The following is a 13,820-nucleotide window of genomic DNA, read 5'->3' as shown; positions in this document are numbered from 1 at the left end:
AACTGTTAGCGGAGGACTGTGGGAGCCGACTCAATTAGAGAAACGGCGAGGCCTGACGTGCGTCACCCGAACAGTCGGGCGTTCTGGAGGCCGCAGAAACCCAGCCCGCCGTCCATCTGCGCCGCGGTCGCGTGGGCGCCGAACACGACACGAACGGAGGACCGCAACCGCGCACCGGGGAAACGCAATACGGGCCCAATCCAGGGCCGTGCGAGGTCCGCTAATTAGGACAGCTTGGAGAGCTTTCAGCCAGTGTTGCTACAGTATATCTGAAATACTGTTCATGGCTCCAAACTGGACTGGCGATAGCGCCCACACTCTGTCACTCTCAGTCGATAAGCACAAACCCAATAATGTGAAGGATCATGCAAGGATGTGCGTAGAGGAATGGTCCACAATCTCTGAATATGTGTTCCTTAACCTGTGCCAATAATTATGTGAAATCTATTTTTTATGAAATTAATGTTTTTGTGTGTTTTTTTTTGTTGTTGTTGGTTCCATTGCAACATAAATAAAGCACCGTATTTTCACGTGTTCACTTTTTTTTAGTTGTTCTCAATAATTACAATGTCTATTTTATTAAATATTGTTTATGCATTGCCAGTCAGGGGTGCCAATTATTATTATTATTATTATTATTATTATTATTATTATATACTATATGTATCTCTCTCCCTCTCCCTCTCCCTCTCCCTCTCCCTCTCCCTCTCCCTCTCCCTCTCTCTCTCTCTCTCTCACTCTCTCTCTCTCCCCCTCTCTCTCTCTCTCTCCCTCTCTCTCTCTCTCTCTCTCTCTCTCTCTCCCTCACTCTCTCTCTCTCTCTCCAGTGAATGGCGGTTGGTCATTGTGGACGGAGTGGTCTTCCTGTAACGTGCGGTGTGGGAGGGGTGTTCAGAAGCGCTCACGTACCTGTACCAACCCCGCCCCTCTGAACGGAGGCGCTTTCTGTGAGGGCATGTCCATGCAGAAGATCACCTGCAACGCTGTCTGCCCTGGTGAGCTCCCACTCGATCCACTCGTACTGTCAGAGCCAAACGTCTCCCTGTCAAACTTCACATCATGGAGGAGACGGGGATGTTTGTCCAATCTACTCCCGAAATTTCGTGTTATTCAATTAGACGGGGATGTTTGTCCAATCTACTCCCGAAATTTCGTGTTATTCAATTAGCAGCTTAAAAATTGGAATCTTGCCATAATTAAAACAGCTAAAACAACACTGTGCATCTTATTTGTGCACATGTATTTTTAACTATATTTGAGGTTTTACACTGATTCGTTTAATGTGGGGACCAATGAGATATGATAAATGCTCAAAAAGTTGACTGGAACTTCACAAGTGTTAAAAAAAAAAACCCATATCTCATTAAAATTTCAAATACCAAGAAGGTTTCAAGTTCAGATCTCAGGAAAAAGGTAACACGGGTAAGGGAGGAATCATCTGACAGATGTGCTGTATATACTTGAAAATGTATTTGAAAGGACTCAGTTTTCTTAAAATACTAGAAGTCATTACAGCGTCAAATGAAGAGGAGCCCTGAAGGCACGAGGTGATATTTTGATTTCAGTTTAAGCACAATTACTGTTCATCTCTACACATCAGTGCTGACTCCACCAGGGCTCTCATTCGCCACGTATCAGAAGCCTTGGAAATACAATGGAGCTTTTATTTCACTGAAAAGGCATCATTGTTCCGTAAAATTGAATACAAATTCAAGTCAATAGAATAGCTTTTAAGTATTTTACAGCAAAGTTACATTTTTAACCTTTAAGTAAAGGATACTGGTTGAAGGCACATCAATGACCATGTAGGCAGTCAACCACAAGTCAGTGTTTTCCGTATTACGGTCCACTCTTATCATTTCTTTTCAGCTTCTTTACTGACTGTGAATCCGCTGGGGATCCGTCTGCAGCATGCATCATTTTTTCTGTGTTCCAATTTACGTTCCTTTTTATTTTATAGCCTCGCACAAAAGGCAGTTGGCAATGAGAAGCAAAAACGCTGACTAATACTCCATAATGGTGACTACATTTAAATTAATGTACACATTAATGAAATGAGGGGGAAAGGCGCATAACATTATTCTGTAATAAAAAATATGCACTCAGACGTGTTCAAAATTGAAATAATAAATAACAGGCCTGCGTAAAATTCTATGAATGCAAGACTGTGAGTGTCAATCATGTGGGCGGGAAAAGGGGGGGAATTATTTGGTCCTCCCTGTGACTTGCTTATTGTTGGAGTGAGATGAATTCACATGCCCAGCGGCCGGCAGTGTATTGATGAATAAAAGGTGGCGGTTATAGAGTAGGGGCCTAAGAGCCTGTTTACTGGATGAGGGTGATAAAACGAACATTCTGAATGAGCAGGGCACACTTACAGTACGTCGCCATGGAAACGTCCATCACCTTTTACGTGTGCTGGAGGATCAACAACGTTCTTGCTAATGGTAGAGTATACACAGATGAGCCGGAACATTATGAACCACTCACAGATGAAGCAAATAATGTTGATTATCTCATAATAATGGTGCATGTCAAGGTCTGGGATATATTATTAACCATTAGTTGTGGTAGGTTTGGGGAAGCTATGCCCCCTCAGAGGAAAATAGTTGAGATATGTTTTTTTGGGGGGTGTGGAGGGGTAGGAGAGTTGGGAGTTGTTAGGGAACAGCATCAGCAAAGTAACCTTGCATACTGACAATTGGTTTTTCATGCAACAGCGCTTTAGTGAATTATTAGCAGTAAACAAGATATCCTTATGGATAAGCTGCTTATTAGGTTTATCCAGTGCATATGATTTACAGATTTCCTGACTGGATCACTGGCCTAGGAGTTTGCTAGCTGGCTGGCAAGGTAGCAAGTAGTACAGCTAGAACTGTATCAACTTACAGTTAAAACCATCAGTAACTGCCTGTAACACCTGTCACATTCAATAGCTACAGGTACAGTCAATATCCATGACACCAACATGACTAAAAACGTACAATCCCCAAGATAATTATAATGTGGGGGTCATAAAAATAACCGTAAATAAATACATTTTCTTGTGTCGTGTTGGCGATTGATTGTGAAAGTCGGGACGTGAAAGTGACCAGTTTGCCTTTAATTTCTGCAGTTGAGGGGTGAAGGGGCAGGGCGCTGACCATCAATGGAGGGCCATATACACTGTAGGGCCAAATAGGGATTTCTCAGATACTGGGGGGATGTGTCCCCTGTGGAACTCATGCATAGCCTATTCTAACATCATGCATTCGGTGACTACGAGTTCGCGAGCCAACAAAAAATGTTTTGAAAAAATCACTTACGTAGGCTACATTTTCAAAGGGAGGCTGAATAGACCATAGCCAGAAATGGCATCACTGACAATAGCACATTTTGGCACTTCATTATTGTGTAGGGTTTTTGATATACTGTATTGAACAGATGTACCTTTATCATTTGCTATTGAAACAACCCAAAGGTTGGTGCACAATTAGCAAGTTACACAATACACTCTTGAACGAATGCAGCCTATTTCCCCACCAACGTAACATTGAAACGATCTATTGTAAATGCAGCTCTTAAAATTGCCATAGACTTAGTCTGATTAATCTGCAGCGTTTTTCAGAACAAAGACTTTCCGCGTTCAGTGTCACAGACCGAGTGTTGCCTAATAGATGACCCTGCTTGTGAAACAGCCAGAAGGCTTTGCCTTGCTTGCTATTGTACAATCCGAGGTAACAAAACAAGCATTGATTGTTTTATATGGCGCACTTTAATTAGCTGCCCACAGTTCCTTTGTTTGTGTGGATTTTATCAGAGCTAATGAGGAGTTGTTACATGCGTAATAGCAACTGTACATAGTCACCCCATTTTCACAGCTAGGCAAGCGAAGCTTAGCAACAAGTATGAGCAAGTTCACGCCAACACCCTGCCAAAGATTAATGTGGCTGGCCTGGTTTCTAATCCACCTATAAGCCTGAGATGTGGCAACATCACCCCACCCATTAATTCCTCCTCAGGGTGAACAAAACTGTATTTCTGTTGAAATTGTCCCCGTTCTGCTAACAAGCTAATCGTGATCACCTCACGCCTGACCGCACCACTTTACTCTGACTGGTCTAATGAGGCGATCTGATGGGCCTTACATTTGAGGCACCAAGAAGGTGCGACCGGAAAGTAGCAAAATCCCAGAAGTGGTTGTAAATCAATAACCACTCACCAGTTGGCATTAGCGCGGCTATAAAATGTTGCTGTTGATTGGTTAAAATGGGAAAACTTGGGAGAAAAGGTTTGTTTGCAGTGTAATATAAGTCTTAATGGCTTAATCACATTTAAAACATAATGATTTCGCTGTACTTTTGTGTTATCAAGCACATATGAGGACAGCATCCTATTTTTCATTCATGTATGTGTATGTGTACGTCTGTGTTTGTGTTTAATTGTAAAAAATAATCATAATTCAGGTCGTGTCTGAAAGCTAATACAGCTTATTGTTTGAGGAAAAAGAATCCACTCTGTCCCGAACCTGAAATTATTGCTGTTTAAGTGCGCCTCTATATTGACACATTTATTGTTTTGCTGCCAAAGTCAATCACCGGGGGAAGCGCCCAGCCTATTAGAAAAAAAGTTATCTGGAGAGAACAATGCACTCCCATCGACCTAATCAACGTCCCCAAAGCTCTCCACGTCTGCTGCAAAGTGTAAACACGTCATTTGCATTTAAATTAGTATGGAAGGAGCTATGAAAGGCTGGAGTGGCTACAGCCTTGACAAAACAAGACCAAAGAAATGCCCTTTGTGGAACATGGGCACCAGGGATGTTTTCTTAGCTCACACCGGCAATAAATATTGGGGACTGGTCTAGCACTGCCTGCTGCATCTGCAGTGTTTGAGCTCTTCCTGGAGTATGTAATGTACAGTAACAGAAGGGCATGCATGCCAAGCTGGTCGAGATCTCAGCAGGCCCATATTTCCTGTTTTATTTTATTTATTTCTCCTTTATTTAACCAGGTGAGTCCCATTGAGGAAGTGGAGAGGTTATCTCTTTTACAAGGGAGCCCTGGCCAGAGGAGGAGCAAGCAGAGATTACAACATAAAAGTCAATACAATACAAAAGCACAATAACAATTACGCATTAATACAATCTCAAGTAAAACCGTTTCAAGTAAAACTGCTTCAGACTTTTTAGTGTCTGAAGTAAACTATTGTATGGATAGACCAGAGAAGTGATTTGAACAACAGTTTTTTTTTTTTTTGGAAAGCTTTGAACAACGGAGCAAGGGACTTTAAGGTCTTGCTGTGTAGTCCTGCGTGATTAAGGGCCACTGTTTTAGCAGGGCACATCCTTGAATGATGATAGCGATGGTGAAGGTGCTGTGCCTTCATTTGTTTTATACATTTAGCAGATGCTCGTATCCAGAGCGAACACAGAGATAAATGATCTCTTTTTTTCCCTGTACAGTCTACTTAGACACCTGGATACTTACTGAAGCAATTCAGGTTAATTACCTCGGTCAAGGGTGAACCGGCACTGCCCCAGCCTGGACTTAAAACTGAGTCACAGGCTTGGATCTCTAACCGCAACACTATGCTATGCTACGCTACGCTATGCTACACTATGCTACACTATGCTATGCTATGCTATGCAGCACTATGCTATGCTATGCTACACTACACTATGCTATGCTATTCTATGCTACGCTACACTATGCTATGCTGTGCTATGCTACGCTATGCTAACAGCCTCCACCCGCATTGTGTCCCACAGTGGATGGTGGCTGGGAGGACTGGAGCGAGTGGAGCGTGTGCAGCTCCGAGTGCGAGAGGCAGCGGTGGAGACAGTGCCTGGCCCCGGCGCCCCGGCACGGCGGGAAGGTTTGCGACGGGTCCGGCCTCGCCACGGAAAACTGCACCGGCGGTCTCTGCACCCAGAGTGAGTCCCGCGCTCCTTCTTCAGCGCAATGGCTGCCACAAACGCATCCGTCTTCACCGCCATCGCCATCGCCGTTCACATTTCCATCGCCGTCATCATCATCATCATCATCATCAGCTGTGGGCTGCCTTCCACAAAACCCCAGTCTGACAGCTGAAATTCACAAGCGCAGTAGTGGTGGCAAGCGAATGCGCTGTTGTTCCTGTCGTTGGACAAAAACGTGGGAAGTAGCAAGCGATCAACTGTGTGTGGGCCGAGTTGATGGCTTGATTTATTGTGTCGTTTCAATGGTTGTGGTGTCTTTTTCTCCCGTCTCCCTCCGTATTTTTTTTATCGCAAACAGCATTGTGATCAGTGATCTTCCGGTTTCTGCCTCTGATTAAGGAGAAAGACAGTGAGGCCCTGGTCTTTCCGCCAGTCCCTCCCTAATCAGATCTCTGCATACCACTGGTAATGATGGTGCGCATCATTATCTCGTATTTTATCTGTCGGTTGCTGCAAGAGACGTTGTTGCATTTTCCCAACGCGCGAGCAGCTTCATGCAGGAATGGAGTTTAATTGCCTCTCATTGTCTCTCTGTCTTTGCAGATCGAAAGCTGCTACACGATGTAGAGCCTCAAAGTGAGTCTTTGTTTCCTGTTTCACGTATGTCACATTCCCCCTGCCTTACTCAAAAAAGAAAAAAATAATATTGGATTGCATGGATCCCCATGGCTTACTGAATCACATCCCTCTGTAGAATGACTTGTGTGCAATGCGCGTTGTCCTGTAGTATTTTCATAATAACTTCATATGATAACTTCAGGGTCCTTTCTTGAAGTTGTCAGTCTGACCAATAAGAGGCACGATCAGCAGGCATTGTTTGGAGTACTATTTTCCCCCCTCATTGTTTCAAATGCTACTCTGCATATTTGACATACTATGGTGCCCATGCAAATGTGCTGCAGTAGAGACTGATGGTAGTCTCTTTGTTTTCTAGGTCTTATTATTGATTCCATTCCAGCGATCTCCATTTTGAGTTTTCCACCAGTCATTTGGTTACATACTGTCATACAGACAGCAGTAACCAGGTTTTATCTAAATTCGTTCTGGGAAGAAATTCCACCAGTTTGGAAAACGACATGAAATTCTGTCCTCAAACGTTTCGAGGGTGTTTGCGGAAGGTTCCCACCATGGCATTCTATTTCAGAAACCATCTCTCACTTGGCAGTGCACATCAAACAAGTACAGACAGCTTGTAGGAAACCTGATTGTTTCATCTTCAGCCTTGAAACTTTGCCAAAGCGCTATGAAAATGTAACATATGTACAAGCAAGCCTCAGTCCCCCAGTTACTTATGCTCTATCAGTCTGACGTGCCGTCTGCAAGGAGCTTCTGCCATCTGAGACTGGAGACCGAACGTGGTGTGCAAATATCTCCATATGAAGAACCAAAGAGAAAGAAGCTGAAAATAGAAACGCGGAACACGGGCCTTTTGAATAGCATTCGCAAGGCGCTCAATATTAAACACTCGTCGTTCTGAAAATGAAGAAGCCGGTCCATTGACTCCATCTGATTGATCATCTTTTGCCCATCTCATCAGCTCACCAGTTGAAGGAACTTTCCGGTTGTTTTTTTGTTTTTTTCTCCGCAGCCCAGCCCTGCTTTCTCCTTCCAGGGTGACAGTGCTGTTACAGCGCTGAACTGATCGTTAGTGGCAACCGAACATGTGCTGTATTGAAGGGAATTAATGGAGTGTAATTATTGCAAATGGGCTAATTTATTGCGTAGCTGTATGCGTGCTCATAATCCCCGGTGGAAATCAGGGCGCCCTCGGCCGCCTTGCCCCTACGCCTCTTAAATGATTGTCAGGTGCTACGGTGATGGTGGCCCAATCGCGTTCGTTTAGAGAGACTTCATTAGCGCGGTGCACTCTCATAACGAGTGCGAGGTGGTGGTGGCCTCGCCGTAAACAAAGCCCTGCGGTGATTGAGTGCGGAGTGCTCCAAGGGGACACCCAGCATCTGGCGAGGAGGCTGGGAAGGCTTTGATCTCAGAGAAGTTACCCGTAGCGCCTGTGCCTGTACCTGTGCCTGATCTATGACCTTTGACCCTTGACCTTTCTTACAGTGCGTAGTATGTGCAGTGAATTTGTAGATTTATAGATACAGCTGTTTATAGATATCTGTCTGTCTGCTCAAGAGGACATATGAGCTTTGATTGGACTGTTCATTTCAAACAATGGAGGTTGATGAGACCATATTATATTTAATAATTTAGCTGGCTAAGGGGCAGTTTCACTAAGAACAAATTGAGATGGTATATTGCCCAATTCTTTTCCGTCATCAGCAAATAAAAGTTATTGTAATCAACATGTCATGTATTCTACAGTCTAGATCCACCCCCTACCCCACAAAGAAAGTTAAAGTGGAGAATCCTTGTGTCAGAAACCTCTGAAGTCTGTTAAATTACCGTTACATTACACCTGGTGAAAGGAATCGCTTCTGGAATTAGAAAAGTGAAATTGAAGGCGCTGCATATGAAAGAATTTGAAGTTTATATTCAGTTAGTCTCAACCCCAGTCTCACTCTGTCTAAATTACTTTTCTATTTGTGGCCTGTATTATATGATGTGTTGCTTGAGTAAAAATTGAAATGCTGTGTGTGAGACTGACTTAATGTAATTGTCTTAGTTTCTAGCTAGTTTTAGCCAGTGTTGTACATGGTGCACATCGCTGGTTGTGTTGGCTTTAACAGCCAGCATAGAAGCCCAGGCCATACAAGGCCGCTTTCCTGGAGTAACAGTCCGCTGGCTCATTAGCACACCCCGAGAAGTTCGCAGACATGTCTTGCATCAGAGCGTCAACATTGCCGAGCTCCTAAGCTCCCTTAGGTTTTGATGCACCAGAGGCAAATCAAAATATCTTTTTTTCCTCTGTTCAAGCTTTAAAAAAATCAGAGGGGGAATCACCAAAACGCTGCAGCCAGAGCCGTGAGTTCGTTCACCGCTGCGGGGAGGGAGGTTCAGGCGAGAGGGAGGCATCTTCGGCCCTGTCTGTAAGCTTTAATAATTAATCGGTGAACTGGAAAAGCGAAGCTTTTGCTGGAAATATCCTCTCTCTTGGTCTGCTTTGCAGATGATGTTTTGTTTTGAAGAATTTAAAGCAGCCTGAGTAAATAGCATCCGTGTCTCCACGTTGCATCAGCATCATAACAGCAATGAACTTTGCACTGAATCATCAATGGAATCATCAAGAGTTTTTTTGTTATTGTTGTTGGCATTGTTGTTGCTGGTGAATGGCACTAATGTGATTATTCATATCAATATTATCAGGGACATTTCTGAATTAGTTGGAACCCATAAATGAACCCGCCTGCTCCTTATGTTTGTACAAACTCATGAGAAATCCGTGTGACTGAATAAAATGGCATTGTTAGTGAGGCTGTGTCAGTATTGGTGGAGAATGATTGTTATTAGCACCCTGTTGCGGGTGCTTCACAGTCACACAATCCTCCAGTGAGTCGTACAGTCCTCCTTTAGAGTGTGCCGATGTTGGTCTCTGCTTGTATGGGCTCCCTGAGGTCTGCTTGCCCCAGAGGCTGTGGGACAACTCCTCTCCTGGCTCTGTTTGCGGAGGAATGCCCTCTGTGCCCCTAGCTTGCTTCAGATTTATGTCCATTGGCAGTCATCCTCAGGGAGGGGGGGAAGGGGGAGAGGAATAGGGGGCGAGGATCCAGCCAAACTGGTGCACCTGGAGTGGAAGTCTGGAGGGCCACAACACCGGTGATCTAAGCCGTGAACAGAGAATGTGTGCTGCCGATCACAACCGCATTGTGTTCCACGCTACCTGGAGGTGACCAAGTGGCTCAGGGAGAGTTAACATGAAGGAGCACCCTTCAGTGCTGACCAACATATGAAATAAATGCTTGAATGATGGAAGAACTGTTTAATCTGTGAAATGTTCCCCAGAAAAAAAAAAAGTGTTTGGGTGTACTGCCATGTTTAATACTCAGTGTTTTCAGTTTTATGAAATGAAACCTTTGAGAGACTTTGTAAGGCCAGGAGAATTTTAATTACAGGCAAGACAAATTTAGACTGAGATACAAAAATAACTCCAATGGAATTAGTGTCTTTATCCATAAACAAGATGTTTGGCAGGTGGTAAAAAAATAAATTTCCCTTGATTTGAGTGTGCCATGGGTAACAGATCTCTATCTTTGCTCAAGCTGACACGGTCGTAGCTGCTATTAAAGGGTTGTTTCCATAGATTGAAAACTCTACATGTGGACTTTGTCCCTCGTTCACTCTCTGTGTTGTTTTGCTATGGGGCGATGAGGAGCTGGCCGTCCCTTAAAACAGTGTCCTGTTGAGTGAATGTGCATCTGACCTCGACACAGTCAGTGGGCTGTTTCTGCACTCTCAGCGCTGGGAGACTGAGCAAAGTTCGTTCAAGGTTAAATGGGTTTCGTCCTGGTCCTGACTGTCCCGCGATCTCCATTGATCATCACGCGTTGGCACATTCTCCAGCGGCTGTCAAAAATAAAGAAAAGTTAAATCCACTTATTGGGTTGTCAGTGTAATGGAGAGATCCATTGATGGGGTATTTTCTGCCCTGTGTGTTGCGTTCCGGCTGGGAGGGGAAGTGCTTTCATATCAATGTGACCTCAGTGAAGAAAAGCCTGACAGCCGAACCACTGCTGACCCGCTCCATCAAGCCTGCCCTCTGCCATTTCTCATTCTCCCCTGGCTGGGTTGAAGTGCTTTCAGTGTATTTGTCGTTGACACAAGCGGTTTGAGGATGACCCTTTTCTGTCTGTGTGCGTCCTAGGCATGGAGGGCACTAATGACGTGGCCCTGTACTCCGGCCTGGCGGCGGGAGTCATCGCTGTCGCCGTTCTCGTGGTGGCCGTCACCCTGTACCGGAAGAACCAGAGCGACTACGGCGTGGACGTCATCGACTCCTCAGCGCTCACCGGCGGCTTCCAGTCCTTCAACTTCAAGACCACCAGACAAGGTGAGCGCAAAGGACTGTGGGAAGGTATCCCAGAGCCCAAATATGGCCAAATACGGAGCAACATTGGCCCAGGCAGTAAGAGCCGTCGTCTCATTGGCTCAGGCGGTAGGAGCAGTCGTCTCATTGTCTCAGGCGGTTAGAGCAGTCTTCTGACAGTCGGAGGGTTGCCAGTTCGATCCCGCCCTGGGTCTGTCATGGTGTCCCTGAGCAAGACACCTAAAATGCTCCCGAGCTGGTCAGTGCCTTGCATGGCAGCCAGTCGGCGTTGGTGTGTGAGTGTGTGTATGAATGGGTGAACAAGAAGCATCAGTTGTACAGAGCTTTGGATAAAGGCGCTATATAAAAGCAGACCTTTTACCATGGTTTGTGCTCAATAGGTCCTGTCACACAGAACCGAAGCTCCAGCGTTTGCACATATTCTTTTTTTGGCAGACTGGGCTCTGTTTTCTCGCACTTTCTCTTGTTATTTGCCTCTGTAGTTTACCCATGACGGGCAGATTCTGCGGTTCTCCTCTGACCACACATGAGACCCGCAGGACCACCGCCTCTTCTGCACCTGCTCCGACGGGGTGAATGCGGAAAGCGCGGCTCCGTTTCCGCCGCGCGCCGTAATAACTCCTGTTTACCTCCGCGTCTTGCGGCTGGCGCGCCAGACCGCCGCGCTGCAGGCCTCCGTATTCCTGGCCCTGACACTTCTGGGTTAGCAGGAATGATGGCCGTCTCCGCGCAGGGTGATAAATTTCCTGACGGTATCCCGCGGCGCGGCGGAAGGGCTGGGGCCCGGCTGCAGCTCGACCCCGGCGGCCCCCCGCCTTCCCCCCATGCCTCCCCTTTCAGGGGCCGGGGGCTCGCTCTCTCCCCGCGCCTCGCCCCGCGTGGGGGAGGGGGACCGGCCCGAGCCAGGCCACATCCTCCAGGCCATCCATTCTGTTTAAGTAGGCCAGCTTTCTGGAGCCGCCCTCCCGTCTCTCCACTGGCCAGAATATGAGACCCAGTTACTGCAAGGAGCTGCAGGAACGCCCTGGCGGAGCGAGGCCTAATCTCAAATGCTGGTCGGGATGAACGGCTAACAGCGCTTTTATCACTGGAAATGTGTGTTACTGTATATCTTGTATGCTGTATAATCAGAATTACTGTATATGTATGGAGTGTCAGGAGTGATGGGAAGTCAAATAAGTAATAAGAACATTGTATTAAAAGGATAATGATAGTATGACTGCAAATGATTAATTTCTGCTGCTCAGATTGCAATATTCACACATAACAGGAGGGCAAGAAGTGGCATTAAAATTTTTATAAATTGTAATGTCATAAAAAGAATTCAGAGAAAATGACAGTATTAATATTCTTTAAAAACCTCTTAGGCAGGCTTTCTAAATATGTAACTCTGTATGCATTTGCATACACTCTGCTATGTAAACTATGGCTCATTTCATTCAATAGTGCATGGAAATAAGCATTGGTTTTGTACGTTACATTTTAGCTGCTGATAATTCACCGCACCTTCAAAAAAATTATACACAGCACTTCTGCCGCCAGCACAATTAACATTGCAGATATGTTCAGGTATGTCTGAATGATAAGCTAAGACATTTTTTTTTTTTTTTTTAAATAGCGTGGGCATGATAATTAAGTGTAGACATGCGTGAAATAACACCAACCGGTTTAATCTCTCCAAAAGCGAGAATAAACAGCAGTTTTGGTTTTTTTTTATGCTAACCATTTTCACTTTCCACAGCTGTTTCTCGTTAAAAGGATTATACAGCATTTGTCATCCTCCTGTGCAAATATTTACAAATATGACTACTTTGCCAAATAAGGAATTCCATGCCGGTGAATAGCTGTTGTTCTACATCAGGTAGCTTGCTTGGTTGATGCCTGACTTCAAGGGACTAATTTGCCAGCCGAATTACGGAGGGAAAGGCATTTCCTTTATGGAGATGTATGGTGCGCAAGTCAGAGGCACTTCAAGCCATGTAATTGCTTTTAGGGGAAAAAAACACTTAGAGGGTGTGACTTCCGCTGGGCCTTCAGGGGGACTCTCGGCGTGCACCAGGACGGGGAATCGCTTTCCCCCCGTTCCCCCTGTCCGTCCGCTTTAGCGATGCCTGTGAAATGCTAGCCTGCAAGTGATTTTTAATCAGAATCCGTATTCCCCCAAGTTATGGAACGTGAGGGCGATTTCATTAGCTCCCCGCCTCTGAATCTCCCATTTCCATATGGCACCACATTTTTACAGATGCACGGTTAACAGTTTGTCAGATTTCCTCCAGAGAGGAATTAATGTACAGTGTTTCTGCTTATCGGCTTCAGAGCTGCATGGGAGAATGCAGTATTTAGCGGTCCTTATCCAATCTGCTGGGAAAATATTGTGGCTTTCACTCTGCAGGAGTTAAGACAAATTTGGAATATAAGTCTTGTTGCTTTAATCATTGCTTGTTCTGGATAATGGCTGTTTTTCTAATATTAGTTTCAAATTACAATAAAAAGCAGTTTCATGGGGGAATTTGGTTGCTATCTTGTATCATAATCTTCTTAACTGCTTATAATTAAAAACATTATCCCGTTTATTTCTTATGCTGGTGTTACTGTATTGTGGGCTTTATTGTTGCTTTACTCATTAGATACCAAAATATCATTAACAAATTACAAGATGATTACCCTCTACTGTAGGAGAACGTTCATGCATATGTATCTAGAGCGTAATACTACTAGACTGACTCTTGTAGAATATTCAAATCTCCTGATTATCAATGCTACCCCCCCCCCCCCAGCACTCACCCCCAACCTCCACCATACACACACAGACACACAGATACCCACCATACACACACACACATACACACACAGACACACAGATACACACACACAGACACACAAACACACACACGCACACAGACCCACAAACACACG

General features: G+C 45.0%; 1 protein-coding gene across 3 annotated transcripts in view; it reads left to right on the top strand.

Moving 5' to 3' along the window:
- LOC133140223 (netrin receptor UNC5D-like) overlaps nucleotides 1-13,820 on the top strand; it is a 184,394-nt gene that overhangs the window by 149,483 nt on the left and 21,091 nt on the right. For 2 of the 3 annotated variants that reach the window (XM_061259913.1, XM_061259915.1), the window contains 4 exons: nucleotides 828-995; nucleotides 5,750-5,914; nucleotides 6,503-6,535; nucleotides 10,722-10,907. In XM_061259913.1, the coding sequence (XP_061115897.1) occupies nucleotides 828-995; nucleotides 5,750-5,914; nucleotides 6,503-6,535; nucleotides 10,722-10,907 (552 nt within the window). The remainder of the gene's footprint in view (nucleotides 1-827; nucleotides 996-5,749; nucleotides 5,915-6,502; nucleotides 6,536-10,721; nucleotides 10,908-13,820) is intronic. The other variant, XM_061259914.1, reaches the window with a different exon arrangement.

Source organism: Conger conger, chromosome 11 (assembly GCF_963514075.1).
Source record: "Conger conger chromosome 11, fConCon1.1, whole genome shotgun sequence".
In the NCBI taxonomy this organism is placed as follows: Eukaryota; Metazoa; Chordata; class Actinopteri; order Anguilliformes; family Congridae; genus Conger; species Conger conger.
The sequence above is the reverse complement of the archived record's forward strand: the minus strand, read 5'-3'. Positions and strand labels throughout refer to the sequence as shown.